Source organism: Maylandia zebra, linkage group LG1 (genome assembly GCF_041146795.1).
Source record: "Maylandia zebra isolate NMK-2024a linkage group LG1, Mzebra_GT3a, whole genome shotgun sequence".
NCBI lineage: Eukaryota > Metazoa > Chordata > Actinopteri > Cichliformes > Cichlidae > Maylandia > Maylandia zebra.
The window spans coordinates 25812087-25837368 of NC_135167.1; the positions used below are offsets into that span (position 1 = coordinate 25812087).

General features: G+C 39.6%; 1 protein-coding gene across 1 annotated transcript; it reads right to left on the reverse strand.

Annotated features, from left to right (window-relative positions):
* Positions 1-2584: 2584 nt before the first annotated feature.
* pcdh20 (protocadherin 20) lies at positions 2585-6750 on the reverse strand. Its single transcript, XM_004543362.4, has 2 exons — positions 6600-6750; positions 2585-6202 (listed from the first exon to the last, which is right to left on the reverse strand). The coding sequence occupies exons 1-2, from the start codon at positions 6645-6647 to the stop codon at positions 3581-3583; spliced, it is 2670 nt and encodes an 889-aa protein (XP_004543419.1). The 5' UTR covers positions 6648-6750; the 3' UTR covers positions 2585-3580.
* Positions 6751-25282: the final 18532 nt, after the last annotated feature.

The following is a 25282-nucleotide window of genomic DNA, read 5'->3' on the forward strand; positions in this document are numbered from 1 at the left end:
GTTTGATTGACTCAATGGCTTCAAGGTGCCCAGGTCCTGTGGGTGCAAAACAAACCTAAATCATCACCCCTCCCACCATTGTGTTTTACGGTTACGATGAGAGCTTTTTGTGGATATGCTGTGTTTGGTTTTTCCAAATGTGGCGCTGTGCACTATGACCAGATGTCTCCACTTTGGTCTTGTCTGTTCAGAAGTCTTATTGTTTCTTCAGATGCAACTTTGCAAAAGCCATGTTGCCACAGTCTGTACTGTCATGAACTTTAAGAGTCTTAGATGTAGCTCTTGGATGATGTGCACTTCTGGTAGATTGTGGGATTGGGGTAACACAAATCCTCCAGACCAGCAAGTTATCAAAACTTCCATTATAGTAAGAAACGTTACTTATATGTACTAAAAGTGAACATGTGAGAAATAGCATGGTGCTTTTTTCAGCTTGTAGGCCACAACAGAGACATACAAGAGAAGAGTTAATATTGAAGCCAAATATATTCTTTTCACCTATTGAAACATCTTAAAATGAAATAAATCCAATCCGATCCGATCTTACCATTTATTAATAGAAACCAGTGTTTGTTATTGCACACTGAACCATACTCTATCATCATAACATCTGGGTTTAGGCCAGCACAGACATAAAGGTCTTGTATGACTGTTTCCTGTCTCAACATGCTGAATGAAACGACTTATTGAAAGAGTCAGAACGGGTGAAAGAGAAATGAGACACACTAAAGTGAGACCTCAGTTGTTATTACTGCAATTAATCACAATCTGTAGTTGTTTGCTCAGAGCAAGAAAAAAAGAAAAGAAAAGAGAGAAGAAAAGAAATCTGCAAAATTTGTTATATTATGTGTCACTTGGCTTCAGACAAACTGAGTCTGGGCTAAGCTACTTGAAGTTACTAAGTTACTGTAGGATGACATCAGCAACATTATTAAGGCAAAGACTGAGTATCGCCTCTGGCTGACACATGAGGAGAGACTAACATAGCACCTGTATTTGCAATGGTGTTCTAGCATTGAAGGCTTTTTATAACACAGCCTTCCAGTTCCTGTAGTCACATACATCTAAAAATATCTTGATAAAAGCAAAAAATGAATTAATCAGTAACACAAAGAAATTCATATTTTAAGTTAATACAAATATTTAACCTCCTAAGACCCGAACTCTTCCACGGCATGCATTTTTAATTTCTCTTTGATATTTGGGCTGATTGGGTCCTAATTAATGTAAAAACAAAGAATTATTACCAGATTTTTTTTTTTTTTACCTAATTTTTGTTTCTAAGAAAAACGAGAGCCACATATGAGGATATTCGTTTAAAATTTCGATACAACAGTAGCAGTTTAATGTCCTCGTAAGTGGATATTAGGCCCTTGTTGAGCAAAATTGAGTATTTTGGTCTAAATAACCCAAAATGTGATGTCCACATATGTGGACGCCAGGTCCTAGGAGGTTAAGACCATAGGAAGTATATTGAATGTGCGGCTGGATTACTCTTTCTCTTAATGAATGTTAAAGTCAGGCCAATCAGTTACAGCTCTGATAGTACATGAGACTAATGATGTTGATTTCCTTTATGTCACCCATATTATTATTTGTCTGAAATACATTATAGTATGCATCCAGCATACATATGCCCAAGGTGATTACTAAGGATTACACGGAGCTATTTCCAGTTCCTGATGTGCTCTGTGCGTTAATGACGTGCTACTGTTAAAAACATAAGGCTGGTATTTACTTGAGAAACTGCGCTGGAGAATGTACTCTCAATACAGGTTTGTTTGCATTCTTGCTGTCTTGTGAAAGCCAAACCTGAACTGGTTTTAGAGGCATATAACACAACAGAGTGCATCACTTGGGAGGGTGCATACAGTAGTTAGCCCAGGTACAAAGAGTCCTGAAGCCTCTTTGCCCACATAACTTTCATAGCAAACATACAAATACAACAAAGAAGCACAGGGCAGAGAAAAAGCAGCTTTAAAACCAAAAGGCTTTCTGAGTTGATCTGTTGGGGGAGAATGTGTCAGAAGCACTTTCACACTTTCCAGATATATCCCAAAGTTGTTGTGGAATGAAAAGCACAGTGATTGCGAATACCACTCAAGAGAGGTGAGAAATGTGAATTTGATCCTCAAACACACCAGACACGAGCAGCTGCACTATGTTTTTCCTTCTTAGTTGGACTCTTGGTATTACCTCACCAGGTCTGTTCTTCACAGGTGATGGCAACAATAATACAGAATCATGTACTTTTGATCTTTAACTCCTTCAGCGACACTCACACTTCGTAAGATCCAACAGGCACTTAATTTGTATACCAAATTTGATATATGAAGAAGATGAAGTCTAAATGTATTTTTTATTAGGTGCCAATCAGTATCTATCAATTTCCTTCCTTACTTTAAAGTATATTTCCATTCTTTGTGTTTTTCAGTTTATTTTAATCTAAACTACAGGCTTGTTTTCTTTTAAGCATATAAATGACATTTATACCAGTCAAGTTTAGACACACACATCTGAGTGCATGTAGGATATATGTGTGATAGCAAGACATAATGAAATCAATACAGAATAAAATCCAGTGTATTATAAAAATAAAGTATCTTTAATAGTTACAAACAGTCTATCACAAACACTTGCATATTTTCACAGACACATTGAGAATTGCATGACTCTATAAAGGAAAGTGATGTATTTAACTTAAAAGTAGCTTTTTTGACAAGTTTGGACACAGTTCCAGTAGCAAAGTGATGAAAATGTGATTATTTTGTTGTTGTGCTGATTTGGCACAACAGCTGTACGGAATTTTTATTGATAAAAAGAAAAGAAAAGGGGACAAAAACAAACAAACAAACAAACAAACAAAACAAAACAAAAAAACTCAAGGTGCACCTACAAGCTTTTTCCCCCGGAACTTTTAACCTAACATTATATCACTCAATTATCACTTATATGTACTATATTATTGCACAACATCTGAGCAAAAGTAGAAAGTAAGACACAAGTGAAAACGTGTGAAGAAACGTCTAGTTTGTTTGTTAGTCTAGTTTGGTCTGTTGTCATTGCGGTTGTCGTGTATAGAACGACGTTTTATGGCATTCACGTATTCTGTGTTAGCTTTTCCAATTCACTTTGATTGCCCTTTTCTGTATTACAGACCTCACGGTTACCTCATGAATATAGATAAACATTTAACTTGGAAATACATTTATTTTTCAATTATATTTGTATAACCGATACAAGTGACAGATGGTCTAAAGAGATGCATTTTTTTCTCTAAAGCAGTGTCTCTTGTCCTTACCAATCAAATGCAAAACTTGTATATAAAGTTGTAAATCTTTTTATACAGTATTTACATGGGACCTTGGTAATATTCACTGAGTTACTGTGATGTTTTTGTAATGACACCGTTGCTGCCTGCCAACAGTTGACAGAAAGTGGTGGCATATGACAAAAAACAATCATCACAAAGCCCAAAAGAGGAACTTCATGTAAGAGAAAGTTCTTACAGTGAGTTTTGTAAACATTTATGTAAACAGTGGTGGTGTTTTTTTTGTTTGAACGAGTGAACAACTGAACATCAGATGTTAGAGATCTGTCTGAGCTTTCTGTTCACAACCTGCATCGAGTCATTTTGAATTTTTAAAGGTATTTCCACTTCTGATCTTTTCATCCTGTTCTTTTTAAACCTCCTACAGCATATGTAAGACGTCAGCGTGACAACCAAGAAGAACAGCCCCAGACACGTCACTGAAAGAGCAATGAGGACAGGCTGACACGGGAACGGCTCATACCTCTCAGGCCCCTCTGCCATCTGGCCAATGTACCAGGGCCTCTCCTCTACCTCTATGTCAGCCTCTCTGGTCAGCAGACTTTGAATGTAACTTTCATTACTCACTGTTTCATTGACAAAGAAGTTAACCATAACTGTTGAGTACAGAGGTTCAGGTTGACCATGATCACTGACCTTCACCAGAAGGCTGTATAGGCCACGATTGCTGAGCTCCCTCTTTAATGTGATATTTCCTGTTTCTGGGTCAATGGCAAAAGACCCGGGCTCACCGCCTTTCCTTTTAATGATACTGTAGGCGATCACAGCATTCATCCCTGTATCTTTATCCACAGCGTACACCTCTGTGATTGATGTTCCTGGTACAGTGTTGGGTAGCACTAGCATGTAAGACTGATTCGACTGAGGAAAGAGGACGATTGGTGGGTTGTCATTTACATCCAGCAGCAGCACGGTAACTATTGTGACAGAGGAGAGAGCAGGCTCCCCACCATCAACAGCCTCGATCCATAGCTGGTAGGTCCCCTGCTGCTCCCGGTCCAGTGATGTCTTTGCCCTCAGTGCCCCTCGGCCTGTGTCTATCATAAAAATGTCACTGCCATTCAGGATGGAGAGGGCCACCCAGCCATTTTCTCCAGCATCAGCATCAGTCACAGAGAGGACACCGATCTCACCATAACCTGGGAAGTTCTCTGGCACAAAGAAAGTGAAATCCTTGTTGATGAATCGTGGACTGTTGTCATTGCGATCTTGCACGGTCACCACCACTGTTGCAATTGACTCCCTTCTGGGTGTCCCCTGGTCCACCGCTCTCACGATGAACCGGTATGTCTCTTTCTCCTCACGGTCCAGCGATGTGGCCACAGTCAGGATACCTGTAACTCGATCCACAACAAAAATACCAGGGGCGTCGCCTCCGAGGAGGTAAAGAACTTCCCCTCTGCTTTCACTGTCCTGGTCTGACGCTTGGAGCTGAGTGAGAAAAGTGTTTGGCGGATTGTTTTCTTCAACTGATATCTCCACCAAAGACTGCTGAAACACAGGGGCATTGTCATTCTCGTCCAAAACTTGCACCTTAAGGAAGGTCTTGATAACGATCCCACGGGTGCTATTAGCAACCAAAATAAGATCATACTCCTGTGTCCTCTCAAAGTCCAAGGGCTCTGTTGTCTCCAACAGGTATTCATTCTTGAACAGCTGATAGGGGCTCAACCTGAAGGGACCAGGTCCTTCCAAATAACAGTCCACCCTTTGGTTCTTATCAATGTTTTTAACAGTAAAAAAAGCAATTGGAGAAAAAGCTGGTTCAGATTCCTTTATTGTTACCACCCCATCTTTTTCTGGCGCAATGTACCGGGGTATGAGAGTAGGGGGTCCAGTGACAACTTTGATGATATGGACAATAACAGTGGCTACAGCAGGAATACAACCAGGTCCAGTAGCCAGAACAGTGAGTTTGTAAAATGTGGCTGTGCCAGTGTCTATTTTCCCTGCGAGCTTGATCACTCCTGTAATTTTGTCCAAATGGAACAAGCTCCTGGTGTCCCTTGGCACGCGTTCACTGTAAGCATAGCTGATCTGAGCATTAGCACCAAGGTCAGGGTCAAAAGCATGCAGACGTGCCAAATGTACCCCTTTGGTGGTATTCCCATGCAGAGTGACATTAATTTGTGACTCTTTGAATTGGGGACAGTTATCATTCACATCCGTGATGACAATTTTCAAAGTCGCAGCACCAAGTAGAGGAGGGGTCCCCCCATCCTCTGCAATTATATCGGTAATGTATTCCGCCTGAGTCTCTCGGTCCAAAGCTTCTGTCACAATGAGGAAAGGCGTCAGCTCACCTCCTTCATTCTCCTCAACATCCAATGTGAACATTCCAAAGTCATTAACCAGCCAGTAGGTTTGCACTCCATGAGGACCAAGGTCTGGGTCAACTGCTGATTGCTCTACTGCATAGCGAGCATTGATTGGTGCGTTTTCAGGGACAGACATAGCGATCTCATCTGTGGGGAACTTTGGCCTGTTGTCATTAACATCCTCAATGAGAATCTTTACTTTGACAAGCTGAAAGTATTGTTGAGGCAGCACAAACACATCCAGTGAGAGGACACATCCCTGCCCCTCTAAGTTATCAGCACAGAGAGTCTCCCTGTCAATCTCTGTAGCAGATGTGTAAAGCTCCCCGGTGGTATTATTTAGGTTCACATACTGTTCACTGACCTTCTTTTGAGCGAGACTGAATATAAAGGGGGGGTCAACAGAGAAATCCAAATTTAAATCTACTCCAATAGCTCCTATAAAAGTCCCCCTTGGTAATCCCTCCTTTATCTTATAGATGAGCTCTTTTGCTTGACTGAAATTTGCCAAACAGGAAAGGGGGTTGGTGTAAAGCAAAAGGATGCACAATCCCTGTAAACACAAGAAAAAATGTTAAAAGATGAAGATGTTGTGGTTTAATTAAAGTTAGTAAAGAAATAGGTATTTGGGATATATTATTCTTATTCTCATTAAAAATAAATATTTTGTTTTCCTATCAGTTACAGAGCTGTTCTGAAACCTAAATAACAAAATAACATCCATATGTTCAGTTTATGAAGTATTTAAATCAGGCCCTGAAATTAGACTGTTATGAAATCAAGGTTTATCTGCACAAGTTTAAGAGAAAGATGAAAAACAATATGATGTATAAGGGCCTAATCCTATATCTGCCTTAATGATATGAAATGGTGCTCACAAAGCCATCTAACATATGTGTAGCTGCGTAACATTAAATTCTGTTTGTGAAGCAAATTGTTGTGAAACTTACCCATATTCTTCCTCTTTTGCTGAGTCTAGGATGTCTGCTGTTGAACATGTTTATGTCCGTTTGTAGCACTTTCCACTCATAGCAGGAAGAGGAGCAGCTTAAGTAAGCCAGGCATTTTGAGCGTTGAGCTGTGCAGACCTCTGCTAAGTGCTATGCCTTATTTCTATCTGACTTGAACAAGTCATTCATCCCACTGCCTGCTCAGGACACTCCCACCATATGCAAATCAGGCCCTTGTGACAACCAATGAGAGACGATGGCAAGTGGGAAATCCACTTTGGTTCACAGATTCTTTTGTTTTTTTAAACGACGCTATCAAAGCACATTGACACACCTGCACCTTCTACACACGCCCACACGGCTTCTGCCAACCTGTCTGTGTGGCAAACTAAAAACATATGATTGCCAACTGAGCTTATACTGACTCAGGAGACTAAGCCAGATGTAAAATATCAGGCGCCTACAGATTAGTTTAATCCAGCAGTAGTTAACAATCACAGCAGAAATAAAAATCCACAGAATCAATTAAAGAAAAATATATGATAAACTGTAAAATGCTTCTTACAACCCCTAAATGGAGACTTTGATTTTCTAAATGCATCTATAGATAGGAAAGTATATTGTTAAGATGCAGACATGATTTAGATTGATCGTAAACATAAGCAAATTGTGAGATTCATTCAAATATGGCTTCTTCATACATGCAGAATATGGATGAAATCAATAGAAGAAAAATGAAAATATAATCAGCAAGCCAGCAGAGAGGTGATCTTGGCATCATAAGTGGTGCAATGGTCAGACTCTGGATTGAGCCTCTAAATAAATCAACCCACTAATCCCCATGTGTTCTAAATGCCAGGCCAGCTGTTTGCTGGGATTGGAAGCATACTGCTCAGAGAAACTAAATGATTGAAGTTCTTTGGAAAAGGGCAGATTGAGACAGTCACACACACGCAGTATGTGTCATACTGTGTTAGGTATTTCTTCATTGCAAGGGTTGGTGGCTGGGCAAAACTGGGGCTTAATCTTAGTAACACACTTCATGCATTTCCTTCTTTATTAGGAATAGTAATAGTTGTCGTATTTTCTGTAATATTTTTGACGCACTTGGATAATGTAGCATATATTCCAGTGATAAAACTTCTAGTATACTGAATAATCTCCAAATAAATGTTACATCCTGTAACCAGAGTTTTTCTGGTCCATGCACTGAGCTCGGAAATATTTTTTGTAAACACAGACTTAAGACATGATAGGCCAAGAGGCTTTAGAGCGTGGGAAAGAAGCAGATGAGGGAAATTAGACTCATTTGAAAGCTGCCTTTAGGTACAGAAGGTCTGAGGTTTAGTTGCTTGAGATGACATGACAGAATTAGAGTTGTACACCAGAATAAAGCTGTTGGCATTACATGATTTACCCTATAGTAGTTGCATCATGGGAAGCTGAACAGAAAGACCAGTGAAAGTGATGTATTTTAATGACTTGTGTATCTGTTAGTCCTCAAAGCTTGTGAAGCTCATCTCAGCTTCAGAAACAACAAACTGAGGGCCATAGAAAACAAGGTCTGGAAAAAATCAATTAGAATGTAAAGTAAGAACATTACATCAGTTTTGTGTTTCTGGTATATAAATCATCTTTATGAATGCAGTGCCCTAGTTTGGCCCATAGTCTGGCCTGCTAGTCATGTTAATTTCTTTATCTTCTACTTCTACATCTCACAAAGATTTTAATCTAAGCGTATTAATTTTCTGTTTAAAATTGCAGTCGACAGCTCTACGATTTCTCAAGTGTATTAAGCAACAGAAATTTCAATATTTTATTTATTTTTTGTGCATTCTGTAAAGTGGAATCGTATTATTATATTACACTACAAAAGATTGAATGAGGCGAGAGGCCAAGGCCAAGAGGCAGTATTTTTGTGGCCTTAATTACATCATTTGCTACTCTGTCTGTATGAGATGAGGCTGAGTAATCTTTTCCCAGATCTGCTAACAGATGTCCTCTAAACTTGGTCTATTCATTTAATCAAAGGGCTGCTAAGCTATCTTGATATCCACAATACAGATTCATGGCTGTTAAGTAAGGATGATAGAAGATGAAGAAGCAATACTATCTATCTATCTATCTATCTATCTATCTATCTATCTATCTATCTATCTATCTATCTATCTATCTATCTATCTATCTATCTATCTATCTATCTATCTATCTATCTATCTATCTATCTATCTACCTACCTACCTACCTACCTACCTACCTACAAGTGTTGGTGCACTGTAGCAGCTATAAATCATATAAAGGGTACACATGAAAAGACTAAAGCTACTGACATGGCTCTAAGGAACTGGTGCTAAGAGGACCTATTAAACGTCAAGAAGAGATTTGGAATTTCAAGAAAGCTTTGAGATAAAACTATACCTGCTTGTTAGAAAAGGAAAGTGAAAGTACACACAACTACACAAAGGATTGCATTTATGTTTTACAACTGAGGTCTACACAGAAAAATCATTACAACAAAACTTACTTGCAACCTATCACAAAAATCACCTTATGCAAAGCAACATCTATATAAGCTCATACTGAAAGCAACAATCTGGCCAAAACAACCAATTACAGTGTAATTGGTTTGATTTAACAACAAGGACAAGGACACAGTACCTCAAATCCATTGTACAAGCTAGAGAAACTCTGGCAACACACACACACACACACACACACACACACACACACACACACACACACACACACACACACACACACACACACACACACACACACACACACACACACACATATTGTAATTAATGTGAAATCAAAAGAAACAACATGTAGTTACTGCATATAGCTTGAGAAAACCCTATTGTATATGATTACTCATTTCCAGACATATGTACCACAGCTTTTTATTTTTTTGTAGAACTGCTTCTTGGCAAATCAATACACTGCAGTCGGAAATACTTGTTTTCTACCACTGAATTAATCAAACTTGCTTTTGCTGTGTTTATCACAAGCCGATAATTGTTGCAGATTAAGCACAGATTTCAGTTTAATGGAGTAGCACACAATGAAATGTGGGTAAATTTATTCATTTGGGCAGAAATCCATTTAGTTCACATATATTATGTCAGTCATAGTTGTGTGGGAGCCACAGTAGAAAGCCCCTACAGTTACTTTACTTTGCAGTACCGGGATGCATAATGGGAGCTGTTAGCATATAGATATATCTTGACAAAGTCTCAGTATAAACCTTTAGCACCATGATAGAAGGGTAGGCCTAAATGCCAATAAAAAACCTATCTTGTTTCTATATTTCTGTTTGGAAACAACATTATGCAGCCGTGTGCTCTTAGTGCATCCCTCTGTCTCAAGAGGACAGTCTCCAGTATTGCCCACAGCATTTCTACTCATCTCCAAGGAGGAGATAACAGATAGTGATTAGTTCTGCTCCTAGTAATGAGCAGGAGAACTATTTTCTTTAACATTATGGGAATACAATTTTTTATTTTATTTAAGTAAGGTAGAAAAGAGTTATTATAAAGTAAGCAGTAGTTGTTATTGCTCTGTCAGTGCCATCTACTGGTTGAATTAACATAAAAGAAGGAAAAAAAGGTGTGTTTCGGCTACATGTTAACAGTCCAGATATATAGGACTACTTTGGTTGCTTGTTTCCAGTTGGGTCCCAAATACCATCTTGGACCTAATCTTTAGTTTTGTTATTACCTGCCTTGGTTTTATAGCTGAATTAGATCGCTACAAGTGTGAGAATCGGGTCCAAGGCTAAAAACTTGCAAAAGTACTTATCCCTGATAACTCGATGATTTGTCATTTTTCCTGTGGAGACCCAATTTTCTCAAAGAGGGAAAGCTAGAAAGGAAAAATACTTTAAAATGTCTCTGTGGCTTGCCATTATAGAACCAATTTTGGTGTAAAATGGAGCTGTCCTAACATGATATTATACTACACAATTTCTGAACCCCAAAGGTCTATTTGTATTAACTGAAAAAGAAAGAAAGAAAGAAAAAAACTTCAACTGCTCTCCACCCCCTCCTCACATCTCCCCTGCTGCTTCTCTCTTCTTCTGTTTTCACCCATCAGTTTTTCTCCCTTTTCTGCTCTTATCAGCTGCTAAAGATGCATCCTGGCACAAATGTAAGAAAGCTCATCTAAGGCTGGGAGAGAGAAGCAAGGCAAGAGTATGAAATAACACAAAATCCTTGTGAGCTCGTATTTGAGACAGACAGAGAAAAGAGATGGTAAGATAGTGAGGGAGTGTTAAACCGCAGAGTAGTGTGAGTGTGCCTTTGTGCCTGTGCAGGTGCAGACTGGATATATCATTGAGAACAGGTGCTGTGGTAGAATGTATGTCCCTCACAGCTGCAGCCAAGGAGATTACTAGCCCGGCTTCCTGGTAATGAAGTTTCTATCGATTGGCCCACCACAGGTTCTTGTTTCTGCCTGCTAACAGTGTGACTATTTCAAAGCCTCAGTTTGAGGTTTTTGAGTATATCATTAAGGTATAAAATTGAGTTTCCGGAAGGGTTCGATTTGTTGATGGAAAATAATCGCTTAGTAACTTTTTATACATCCATATCTCAAAAACTAAGTCAATTGTTGCCTCATTGGTTTTAGAGAAAATCAATTCTTGCTCCGGAAAAGGCTTTTTCATTCTGTTACTGCTGTGAAACAACACACATTTAGTCCGGATCCAACACATTATACAGCTGACATTGTTTATTAATACAACACAATGACATGTATATTTGGAAGCAGTACACCACAGATGCCTTTTATTTTATTTTGACAAAATTTAAGCAAACAGGCTTTAGTGAGCATCTAATCAAATTTTGCCTCGCATAACAGTAATAATTTTAATTTCCTCAATAATCAGTGAGCATGATTTTCAGGAGGCGCACAGAATAAAACAAAAATGGGAAATTGCAAAGAGAGATCGTAATACAGCTCAAAGCTGTTTAACTAATAGGGTAAGTTCCTGTAAATTTAATGCACGATGTTAAAACTGTAGAAATGGCTGATACAGTAGCTCGAACATTATTTCAAAGGCACACTGTTGAAAGCACAACATGTGGAACCTTGAAGTAGCTACAGCAACAGAAGACCATGCTGGATTTCATTTCTGTCAGCCAAGAACGGGATCACAAAGAGTGGACAGGAGAAGATTAGAAAAAAAGCATGAAATAAAAGTACCCAAGGCAAACATTGACGGCTATTATAAATTTAGTGAAATTTCATTTTCAAAGGGATATCTATGACCTTGACTTTCATGAGCTGCCAAGCAGCTTTCATGAGCTACCTATCAGTAATAGGTACTGATATCATTGATTTTAATTTTTGTAACTGTACTTCTGAGTGTAATTTGAGATTTAGTTTGTCTGGTCACACAGGGGCTTGTTTCTGTGCGTTATCAGGAATGGTTCAAAGTATATACACATTCTCCAGTACAAGAAGGAGACAATTTTCATTTGTTTACAAAAAACTATTAGACTTTGAGTTCACTTTAGGACATGAGCCAGAATTGTGAAAATGATGCTAAATTATGTCATGAACTGTTGTATTCTTAGTGTCACATCGGCACACACTGCATCCTTAGATATTTCTTCAAACCCATGATGTTTTCTGTTGTTGGTCTTTAAAGTGATCGGTGTTGAATTTACAGTTCTGGTCAGAAATTTACATCCACTCATCGTTGATATACATGTCATGGTAATTTGGAGCTTTTAATGATTTCTTTGAACTGCTGTTTTACCAGAGTGGAATATACACATGCAAGAAAAAGACTGTGCACCCACTTTGTGTTTTACAAGAGATGAAAGATGTGTGCTGTACAATCAGTCCACCCTGGAAATAGAACAGTTCAAACAAATCTTACCACGACATTCATGCCCATGACGAGTGGATGTAAACTTCTGACCACAACTGTAGGTGGGTGTTAAATTAGCAAGATGAATAAAATCACAGGAATGACTCACTTCAACTATAAAACAGGTGTGTACAGAAACAATGGTGTACCAACTGCAGTTGGGTCTTGTCAAAAAAAACATTGTATAAAAAAAATCTAAATTACATGAAAAAAAATCCCAGTGGAAATTAAAATTGTCTGCCAACAGATGCAAACTGTGCACGAATACTCCAGAGATCTGCATAAAAGCTGTTTCAGATTTTGTAAGGTGAGTTAACAGCATTTATGTTCTCTCATCCGCTAAAACACCACTGCATGAGTTTTTGAATCAGTGTGAAAGCTTGAGGTCAGAACTTACTTACTCACGGCTTGGTGTCTGAAAAGTTCAAAATTGGGAACAAAAATGAAATACAAAAATTCTATCAGGAAGTGTTTTACCCTGGAAGACTCATATGCTTAGCCTCCTATTAATTCCAACATGTGATATCTCCACATAATTTCAAGCTTGTCTTGTGACTGCAACACAAAATGAACCCACAAGCAACACTCCGGGGTGCCATAATCTGAAGCATGATACTAGGACTGAAGCTCATGTGATGCCCTTGTGCTTAGAAGAATGTGCCAGACATATCTTTCCAACTTTACGCAAGGATGGGCCAAAGCTGATCTTCAACCCTGGGGGTGCTTTTGATTGACTGCACATACCCACAGTTCAACAACAAGGCTCCTTTAAAAAAAAAAAATTCTTGGAATGGATAGTTTATAATTGGGAATGCAGTTCTGCTGTTATCACAACATTTCACCTGGACACCCTCATCCGCTCTCTTCCTCCCCCATCCTTCCTTACCTTACCTCCCTTACACACACCTGCACACATAAGTACATATAAGTACCTTTACACCTACACAAACCCACGCATCTGTGATTTATCCATGTGACATGTTGAGATACATGCCCTCTCTGCAGACATGTCACCATTTCTCAAACAAACCTATCTTCAGCTATCCATCCATCCATCCATCCATCCATCCCAGCTGTCACAGGGTGCAAAAAGGGGTACACCCTGAACAGGTCACCAATCCATTATTGGCGAACCCCATCATTTATAACTAAGTTTTCATTCTTGTCTGTATTTCCTTCTTACATATTCATATTTTAAATGGTGCAGACATTTAGAAATAATTCAGACAATCATAATTTAAACCCCATCTGAGTCCCTCATCACACAAAGGTGTAGTCAAATGAGTCATTCGGAGTGAATCACTGAAATGCCATAAGGGCACAGATGAGAACTATGTGCCACTTAGCTGGAACTAAAGCTCGTGCAATGCCATGTGCAGTGACATAAACATACGCATGAAGGTGAGATAATTCCTAAAGGCACGGCCCTAAATTTGGCATTTTAAAGCGCCACACTCCAATTCCTAACATTTTGGACATCCAAAATACTAAGTGTAACTTTTAAATCTGGAACTGGAATACATGCAAGTCCTGTCTGCCACATTACCATTTACTGATGTTTTGCAGATTTGAGCCTATGTGTTCATGCAACTTCAAGTAAACTGACTGAAGTAAAAAGTTCTTCTAAGCTGCAATTTAATAATACATTTAAAGGCACCGTTATTTACCAAGCTTAGGAATGTCTCTGGGATTTTTTCCTGTTTGTTCAATGGTTTTATTGAGACAGCCGTTATATAATGTCATTTAAACCAAGCACAAGAACAAGACAGGCTAAATCATAAAGATTATACTGTACAGATCCAATTACTGTGAATGACAAACCTGCCCCAGCTGCTTGCTAATGCAACTGATGCGCAGCAATACATCATTGGGATGCTGTTGTTGTGTTGTTTTTATTGAGAACACTGAAGTGGCCTGATGTGACAGTGTGAGTGAAGATCCTGGGAGACAATGGACTTGCTCAAGGTCATATCTGACAGGACATTATGCTCAGAGCCTATCTGACTGTCTGAGGAGGAGCTGGAGGGGAATAAATACAGTATGCGTTTCCTGTCCTTCCCTTGCATCTTCCTCCTCTCTGTGGTTAGCATGCTGAGAAGGGCCCTTGAAGATACATTTTGCTTTGTACTCCAGATTACTTAATGGCTTGCATTCGCTGACCACCATTAGCCCTATTTACACAGTATGCTTCTTGTTCTTTCTCTGTCCACATGAGTGTTATACATTTGGATCACGTTGGGAACAAGCCTGCACTAAACATAACTCAATGTGGTGAAGTTCGCTAGGTGATGTACATATGTCCTTCTGCCCTCTGGAGATTTATGAGTGGGAGGGAAAATAGGCAGAATGTGGATGCTCTGGTGTCCTTTTGATGGCATCTTTATTACCTATTTGTGACATGAGATTGAAAACCCCAGGAAACTGCCAGGGAGGGCAAGGCTGTGTGTCTTAGGGTGTGTAAGTATAGGTATATAGATGAAAAGGGAAAACAGGACAAAGAGGGCAAACAGTTGGTAGCACTGGAGTCCATATGGAGAAAAGTAAATGTTAAATAAAGATGAATTGGATAAAATGAAAAGAAAGACCAAAGAAAGGACACGGAATGGGGCGCTTGGGAGGAGGGGCATCTGATGAAAAGGGTATCTGCTCTCCCAGGGGTCAAGCTGTCAGAGTGACTTGGTGGCATTTGTTGTCCCACCTTTCCACTGTAACCTTACAATGAGCCAAGGGGAAACAAGAGACTAGCATAGTGGCTTGTCATCAATATCGCATCTGACACCATCTCGCTCTCTCTTTCCCTCTCAAGCAGACTCATGCCAACCCATCAGCCCATGATGTGTACTTACAAAGGCAGACAGTGTCTTGCAAGCTCAGGTTGCACTGCAAGATTTAAACCTGGAAAACTTTAATTGATGAGCTGTCTGTCTATACTTGGCAATGTCAAGAACAACTTTTTTTTTTTTAACTAAAGAGTCTATTTTGCAAATTTATTCCAAACCTATTTCCGAAAGCTAATTTATGACAAATTTGACATTTCAGGAATAGGTTTCAAAAATCATTGGTAAATTCTTGGCGATTCTGCCGGTCAGGTCCAGAAAAGAGATTTTTTTTTTTTTTTTACTGATGTCTTCGTGAAGAAGAGAACCGTCAATCATCCATTGTACAGCCTACCTGGAATAATAATCTTTGTTTAGAAACACTTTTATTTATTAGCTCAAAGGAGGAAACTGATCAGTTCTTGCCAAAGAGTAATGAGATGGTTCCCACCTCCATCTGCTTTCAAATACCCCCCCCCCTTCTCTCACACACTCGCATTCACATTTCAACTCCCACATGGAACATCAGCTATCACCCTTTATTTACGTGAAACAAAAAAAGACCTCCAAATGATGAATTCACAGGCAACCTGTCTCAACTGTCCTCCCTCTGTGTGATTGTCAGCATCGTTTACCCCTGCCATATTTTTTCACTTTGCTAATTTACCCACAAGGTGAGAGGGTGCTGGGAAGCTCCTAAAAGTCCTCTGGCTCCAGATGTCTGGACCAGATGTCCCATTATTTCTGAAGTGGGCCTGTGATTTTATTTTTATCTGTTTCCAGCTCTTTGCACCTACGCTAACCCCTGCTTACACACACGTGCACACGTACACACACACGCTCAAACATACACCTACGACAGTGGACTATTGGACACATACATACATTTGCATGCAAATAAAAAGCCCTTTGAGATTAGCCCCACGTTTAGCATTTATCTAAATACTTTCTAATTAAAAGTTAACAAGTAAAGTCTGTGTACAAAGTATTTAACAACAACATTTCACAGATGTTCTTTTACAAACTTTGGTGTTATTCTTGCAGAATGCAAATTAGCCTACCAGTTATACTATTAACACCCTATTAGGCAGATGACAACCTAACACAGTATCCATGGCATGGCTTTGTTTTTTACTATGCTGCACACAGTTAATCATCTGGGATGACAGGCTGGTGCGGCGCCTAAAACCTTTTGATGTGGTCAAGGTTACTTAATATTTGCAAGTAAAATTTATTAAGTCATTAAATGAATGAATATCTAAAGGAAAAATTATTGTTTTTTACTATGGGCGCTGGACAGCAGTGATACATTTGCTCTTTCCTTACCTCAGATTATGCCATCTTTCATAATTGCATTAATCACTTAATTGAGTCTACAAATATCTAATTAAAGGAGTAACCCTTTGTTCTTAAGGTTTATGTTTTTGTCACTCCGCTCTGCTCAGACCATAATGTTTTTGTTCTCTGATGATGACTCTGTTGACAGACTAATATATACCTCAAAACAGTTCAGTTAATCTCACAAATATGTACTATATGATGCATATTATATGCATTTGATATTCTTTTATTTTCTAAAGAAAATAAAGAAAATGATTTACTTGGATTTATGGTTCATTTTTCTTCCAGAATATATTTGCATGATACTTATTAGCTTGACCTGAAATAAATTCAGTTTATATTGGGCAAATCATCAGCATCACAAGTCAGAAAAAGAGCAATGCATATACAGAGCAAAAAGTTTAAGAAACTGTTTTAAATTCTCACGTGTGTTATTATCAACATGGCACCAAGCTGCTTAAGCTACTATAATTTGCATCACTGAGTCGTTGGTGAACCAGCACAAGGTGTTTTTGCTTACTTCAGAGGAACTGCAGAAAACACAGACACTTAAAGCTCACTTGTGCACAGGTGTACCACAAATTCGAAGACCTGTACCTGGACATTGCATTCATCTGTAAAAACACCTTCTCAGATGAGCTTTTTGATTACATTACTGCAACGCAACAACCTGTAACTTATTACCAGAGCCATTATATGGAGGTCCTGCTGAGCTGCCTGCCACTAGATGGCAGTGAAGCACTGTGCAAAGCATGCGCCATGCTGTTATGTGTTTGCTGTTGTCACTGTTGGTTGGTCCTATCTTATCTTCTTTCAGATCCTCCTTTCCTATTGTAGCAAAGGAAGATAAAACCTGCCAGTGCACACCGGTATCATATAGGGATCTGTTGCTGCTGACAGCACATGGATAGTTAGAGCCCAGATAGGGAAAGTGAGAGAGCGGTAGAGAAAGGGAAAGTGAGAGGAGAGGACACAGAGAGAGAAGGAAGCCAGAGGAGAGATAGAAGAGAGGGTTAGCAGCAGAGTAATTGGCCTGAGACGTGCTGCTAATGCAACCTCGTCTTCATTGTATTCTTTCTTCGAGCGCTGCTCCTCCCCCCCCAGTCTCTCCTTTCTGTTAACCCCACATACCCTGTTTGTAGCCACACTCTCTCCACTCTCCTCCGTCCTACCTCTCCTCTTTCTTCTCCTTGAGTCTCTCCTTAACCACACTCATTCAAAGCACTTTCTGTCCTCTTTCACCTTCTCAAGTTCCCTTTCCCTCCCTCCCCGCACTTCCTTTTCTCGCCTTTGCATACAGCACCTCTTGGGTTGTCTTCCTCCGACACCTCTAGGAAATGAACATTGAGGATGAACACCTAAAGGTTGAAGGTTACGAGAGCCCCCCAGAGGGACTTGTGCTCAGCTTTGACCTCTTTGTGCCTCCTGGCTGTCAGGTTTGCTGGAGGAGTTAGCTGTGAAAGGAGCTTGCGTGGGTTTTAACCCAGATGTTATCTAAATAATTTCCAGTAATTACACGATTGTATTGTATGTTCTAATTCGCCCGCCTGAATAACAAAGCACAAGCGAGAAGCCCTACTAACTTAAAGCCTGATTCTGTAGTCATGCGACGCCATGCACACGAAAAGACCAAAGTAGTTTGCTCCAACTGAGTAACCTAAATTGCCATCCTTAGAAGTACTAGCTTTCATAGCAAAGGCTAAAATGGTTTACATCAAAACCCAGCAGACTGGCTGCTAGCTCTAGCAAGGCAACATAAATGTGGCGGTGCCCTGTGATGCAAGAAAGGCACTAAATGCTAAAAGCTCAGCAGCTGCAGATGAAGGAGGTGGCATATCCAGCATTCGTGCTTTATGGCATTCATTTACAGCACCAGCTATCTTGCTCTTTCATCTTTATCTACTTCTCAGTAAAGCTTGTGCTTACACGTCAGTGCCCCAGACACGAAACAACAAATAACTGTAATGTTGTATTAGGCTAGTTTATGGTAACAATAACCTGACCAGAACTCAGTGTGGGTGGTATAGTGTGCATATGGTCAGTATAGATGGTATGTCCTGTGACCTAGCTGTGTTATTTTAAAAGATGTTTTATACTTGAAGCCTTTTGCAGCTGACATCTGCAGTAATAGTTTTCTAAACACTTTGCTATCAGAGTTTTTAACCCCCTTAACACCCCCTTAACACAACACACACACACACGCACACACATGCGAACTCACATAATTGGACCCTACAAACTGCTCACAAGGGGGGACCCATCTGGAGGGGTTGTTTATATGTGTGTGTGTGTGTGCTTTTATGTGTGTTATAAGGTACATTTCTCTTGCAGTCCACCCTTAGGCCCTGGGCTACATTTGCTCCCATCCATCAGCCAGATGAGCTGTGTCCTTTTAACATTGCTGACAGCATGGAAAAAAATAAACTCAAACAATATATTTACTTGTAGATTAGGACCCAAATCAATAACTTCTTTAGAGGCAAAGGGTAATGTTGCAGATGGAAACAGATGGCTCTGAAAATTAGTTTTTAATAATGACAACTTTGGATTTGCTCAACGAGGAAAAAAGGTTTCCTCTACTCAAACTCCACTGTCAACATGCTTGTCATTATGTACCTGTAAAAGGGTAAAAGGGTGCACTTTAGTGACAGCCGGAGACAGAGCAGTAACAGGGGGAGGAATGTTTGTATGAATGTACTGTCGTTCGGCACTGTGGCTGTGCACATGCCTCTGCTTGATATATTATCATATATGCTTTAGAGTGGTTTTTCAGTTGTCATCTTAAACATTGCATTACACAGTTCAATTGTCGGTGTCCCTGTTTTAAAGAATTATTTCTTGTTTGCATGATTTGTTTGTGCATGTGAATATGTTTGCAATATTGTTTGTGTGTGTGTGTGTGTGTGTGTGTGTGTGTGTGTGTGTGTGTGTGTGGTGGGGGGGGGCAGGCAGTGTTAATCAGATGTTTACAAGCACTGCATAGTAAATGCGTTTGCTCTTAAGGCTGAGAACTGCTGTATAAGCTTGGGAGAACACATTGGTTAATTTCGAATAAAAGTACTCTGTATGCGATACAGGGAGAGGCATTGTGGGGGGAAAAAAAAGAAAAAACACAGACTTCTCAAGACATAATTGACTGAATGCGGTAGCTGGGCGATAGCACATCCAGTTCCTCAGGTGCACCACAAGTTATTCGGGACCTTACAACTGTCAAGATGCCAGCAAGGATTTAAGTGATGTTCTGAATGAGATCCTACATACTACCAACAACACATGAGTATTTCATAAACATATGGTAAGAAAAATCTCCATAGCTGTAAAATCCTTATTTTTTCCTTTAAAAAAAGCTATTGCCCACCCACCATGCCGGGCCATCCACACATTTCCACCTCAGTGGTGCACACCAAACAACTTCTCTCTACCCTGCAGGCAACAGTTGCTGATGTGCCTCTATTTCCATCCTGATTCCCATTTGCTTTCAAGTGCCACTACATCCCATGTCTACCAGTCTGTCCATCTCCCTGGGGGGTACACACATCTCCTGAGCCTCTCTCAATCCTCTTCCCCGCTTCGTTTCTCCACACACTTTCTTAAAGGTCAGGTACCTACAGGGCCGTTAGGATGGAGGGATGTGGAAAAGTGGGAAGAGTTGGGTTACCTCCAATTCGCAAACGGCCACAGCACAACTTGAAGGACAAAGGACACAACGGTCAAGTCAATTGGTCAACTGGTTTCAGCTGTGGCTATCATCAGCTTAAAATAGATGCGTGGCGGCATGACGAGCATGAGGCAAGGGTCAGCTCTGCTGGTGCGCGAGTGTGATATGATTTGATTGTATGCTGAGCACATTTTAAGCTTCTAGGTTCGCTCGCTGTTTGTGCGTGAGCGAGTGAGGCCTATTACTGTTGAAGCTACTGAGGAAAGGATAATAAATGGTGAGAACAAAAGAAAACATGGATAGGAAGGCCACGCAACAGCTGTGCAATCCCACCTTATGTGAAATAAGCAGCATGCATTTGAACAGCTCCTTTAGTTCTCGGTGTGTTTATTCATTTCTTTGCAGTAATTTGAAGTGTGATGGCATTTGTTGTTAAAAGGTGTTTCTAATATACTGCCCACTTTACTCACATCTGTGAGAATGCGCGACTTAAATGGAACTAATACATTTCAAATTAATGCAGACTATCAAACTCACAAAAAGAAAGTGACAAGTAGGAGTATGTAAATTTAATGGAGCGCATTAAAAATAAACGGATACAAAATAACAACAGCGTTGGAAGGTGTGCAATATCAGTAGTGCAGGCAGTGCAGCCTGTGTTTCATAGGTGCTGCAGAACTGTTGAAGGTGCAAGCACAAATTGGAGGCAGGAGAGAGACAGAGCGAACACAACTGTCATCTTTTATAGCCTGGAAAACCCACGTGAGCTGCATTGGCTAAAGACTATCCAGTACCAGCCAGCTGCCCTCCACGGTAGCCTAGACGTTACAGGACTAACAATAAAAAACAAAGTTAAAACTCATCATTTAATCAAAAGCACATTATTCAGTCAAAGGTTTATTAGAAGAGCATTGAGAATCAAGACCTTTGTGTACCTTGGAATTTCCATCCCACACTGCAATGTAAAAAATTAACCCAATCATAAGTGCTGTTTTGACACTTGTTTTGTTTTATAGGTATCCTTATGCATTATCCTTACAAGCATGTGATCATCTTTACTGTTATCTTTGGATGGATTACGCTGGATTACACAGCAGTCTTTTCCTGTTTCATATGTTAGGCTATCCCCTCTCTAATTTTGGTAATTCCACGCATTGTCGGGAACCCAAACAAAACACGAAATAAGAGGCTCTAATGTAAGCGTCCTGTTAATGTTGGTGGCGTCAGTGACACAATGGACCCAAAGCCAGCATGACAGAGCCAGCAGTGCGCGGGCAGGAATGCATTTCTTACTTGAAAATCTGACACCACTTCACATTTAAAGAAGAAAGGGATGGGTGAACTCTGACTGTTCAATGCAACTCTGTTGGCCAGCAAATAAGCTGCTCTCAGCACCAAAAGACTCCACCTCCAACCTAAGGAAACATCCGGAAGTTCTTTTGTAAAAACTAAAGTTTGCCTACAGCTGCAAATAATCATGAGCAGTTCTGAAAGCAGTCTATGAACTAACCTGATCTAAGCTAATAATGTTAGCTTGATAGCGAGTAGCCTTCACTAATAGTAATAAATCACGCAGCAATAGTACATCCATGTAGTTGTAAAAAGCATGACAATATATTAAGTAATCCAAAGTATTCAGAATGCGTTACTCACATTGAGTAATGTAACTGTCACGGTTATGTTTTGGTTTATTTTTGAATGATAGATTGTTCTTTGTTTCTCTGGTGCTTTGTTGGGTTTTATGATGAATCTGCCTTTCAAGTTACTTTGGTGTGTTTGATTGTTTCCTTATTCTCTTAGTGCTTGTGATGATTATGATGATGTTCTATTTTCCAGCTTATTCTGGTTTATTCTTAGTTCTGCCCGTGTTAAGTCTGTGTTTCTTAGTCTGCATCCTTGTGTCTTATTTCCTGTTTTATTGTGAAAGTCTGTCTTATGTTAGTGTGTGCCGCTTTGCTCCCCCTGTCTCGTTAGTCCAATTTCTCCCAGCTGTGTCTCCCTCCTGTTGCCCATTCCCTGATTACCACCCTGTGTATATTAGCCCTGTGTTTTCCTGTACTCAATGCTTCTATGTTCCTAGTGTTTAGTCTCCTGCTCCAGTTTAGTATTTCTTTTCCAGTGTTTCAGTCCTTGGTTCCTCTGTTCAGACTTTTGGTTTTCTTTTGGTGAGTTTAGTTTGTACGAGGTTTTCCCAGCAATAAAGCTGCGCTTTAAGTTTCACTTCCGTGTCTGAGTTCTGCATTTTGGGTCCACCACTTCTGCTTGCCTGCCACACAGAGATTCATGACAGTAACGGAATATGTTACAAAATACATTTTAGAGTGTATTTTGTAATCTGTAGTGGAACACATTTTAAAAGTAACCTTCCCAACACTGGTCATCTGTTCATTTTACATCTCCTCTTTGACCTACTATCCTGTTTTATGCTTTCAGCTCTCACTCTTTATACACCATAGTCATCGTCAGTATCATCCATTCCCTCCATTGCATCTCCACATCTACAGCTCTGTTCTATTTACCATCACTGTCTAGTTTCCATCTTCTCTCTCTCATCCCTTCACGCCCTCCAGCCAATTTCCCCACAGTCCCCTTTCCAACAGCTAGTTTTCTCTCTATATCACTGCTGATCTACCTTTCATGCTGAGCTTGTACACGGTCTGATGCCCTCCTGTGTTTATGCTGTATGTGTGTTATTTGTATACCCTACCTGCCAACGTGAAACCCATTGCTTTGTATAAGGCCCCACTGGTCCCACCCAAATCACTCACTATTCTAGCTATCACAGGGGTCAGGCCACTGAAGATTACACTTCACTGAGCAAGTAGCCTTACTGCAGGCCTGTTCCCAGCAGATGTGGCTAATGCAGCCTATTATCATTGTGCCCCCATGCTTTCTCCTCAGATCTCCTTTCTACTCCATGTTATTCTTTTATTTAAAGGCTCAACCTGGTCTGTGAAGGCAGGTCATTTCTTGCCAATAAAAAAAAAAAATTGTTAAATAATTTTATAATGTTTGCTACATGTGTACTTTTTCCCATCAAACATTTAGCCTAACAGCTTTACATTTTGCATGTTTGCAGCATACTGCTGATATTCCTACTTTAAAATGCAAATTGGAAAGGAGCATGTAGAGACACAAGGCATTAAAGGTTTCAAAGTCATGCTTACATATTGGCTAGAGATATGGAATAAAGGGGGATGAAAATGTCTATATATCCAGCCCTGATATATCTGCTCACTCAGTCTCCATAATCACAGAGCTAACTATGTTTCTGCTTGATTAATTCACTGTAAATTCATACCATGGTTCAATTTAACAAACTTGGGCCTTATGCTGCCTTAAAAATCCAAATTAGCTGGATTAATGTTTATCATTTTGGTCAAAATCACCTTATGATTTGTGAAACTTAAATGACTCAGTCATCTGATCAACATTCAAGTTTAATAAACTTTAGATTTTTGAGGTGAATTGACTGTTTAGTCACATCGACAGTTGTTACTTGCTTTCCTTTTAGACTACATTTTCTCAGTTGGTTCCTCATTAACATCAAAAACTTACAGCTGCAGCTGTTGAGGCCATTTTGTACCAGAGGCAGTACAAAGACAACCTGTTTTCAATGATAGTGAGATGAATTATAAGTCTGCGGTGGTTGGGCCTGAATTCAAAACTAACCTTCATCATGGTTAGAATTGTTTCTGTGTTAATGAAAAGAAGCAGCCATGACTTCATTTACCATTCATTACAGACACACTGCCAGCTTCCACCCTGCTGCCTGCTTTCTCTAAACTGGTGGTGGGTGAGGAAGGAGGAGGAAAGAGGTTTAGGATGGGAAGGCTGCTCTTGAATAGTGCATCATGGGAAATCTACATATTCACACTGGGTAAATATACAATTAAAATAAATTTCTGTATGGTTGGGTTTTTTTCTTCTCATTTTGGTCCTCTCACAGTAAAGCATATGCAGTTAGGGATAATTTATGATGTCTCATATCTTAAGTCAGTATAGCTGGTTTTCTAAATGCTATCTGTGTAGGAATCGCAAAAATGACAACCAACTATGATGACAAGTCATCTTTCGCTGGACTTACCCTTCTTCACTGTTGCTGTCACAGCGTAGCATGTCTTTATATTTAATTAGTAGTGGATTTATTTTAATTAGCTTTTTTGATTGACATTTTTATTTTTACTAACAGTTAGTGACATCTTCCAAATATTAAAAAAGCATCCTTGCTTTCAAAACTTCTCTGAAGCTCTGAAGGAATTCAAATAATGCAGTTAAAGCTGTTCTCCTTTAATGTGTAAAGACACAGCCTTTGTAGGTTTTGACCTTCATCTGCATAACCCCAATTTAAACACAACATGATTTCCATGTTTCCTTTGTTGTTATCTTGTTACTATTTATTGTGTATTTGTCAGTTTCTCTTTCGGATTCCTCCTAAAATGGTTATTTATTTCAGAGGCCACCTGGTTAAAGCTCAAAAGAAAAAGGTCCGTGGCCTCTACAAGCCAGCATTCAAGCCAGTTGGTCAGGGCACCGAGGTTGAGCCGTTTTACATTACCCTATAACCCTTTCTCTTTCACTTGCAGCTGAATTTTAGAGCACTTTAGAGGACAACCTTCTCTCTACACCCTTTGCAGATGGCTAGTACTTATCTCCCTATTGAACTTCCATTAATTGAGCCTAAGAATCTGATGTAATGAATGTCATGCTCTATTAACAGATGTTAAATAATACAGCTGAATCAGCATGCCTTTGTGGCGTCTTTAAACTTTGCCAAAGGTTTTTAAACTTGAATGAACTGAATTCACTTTTAACTTTCTTTGGGACTTTTTTTTTTTCAAATTTTCTACTGTGTTTTATGTGCTATGTGCTATTTGCCCTTTGCGTCAATACATGTCATTCATTTAATGAATTCCCAGATTAACTGGTAAGATTATGCTTAGGTCCAAGTTAATTCCCATCTCAATGAACACCTACAAGTTAATTTTGA

Bases quoted from the DNA above. Each gene is read 5' to 3' on its own strand.
- pcdh20 (XM_004543362.4), bottom strand. From the start codon at position 6,647: ATGTTCAACAGCAGACATCCTAGACTCAGCAAAAGAGGAAGAATATGG. The intron at 6,203-6,599 runs GTAAGTTTCACA...TTGTGTTTACAG, and splicing joins GCAAAAGAGGAAGAATATGG to GGATTGTGCATCCTTTTGCT.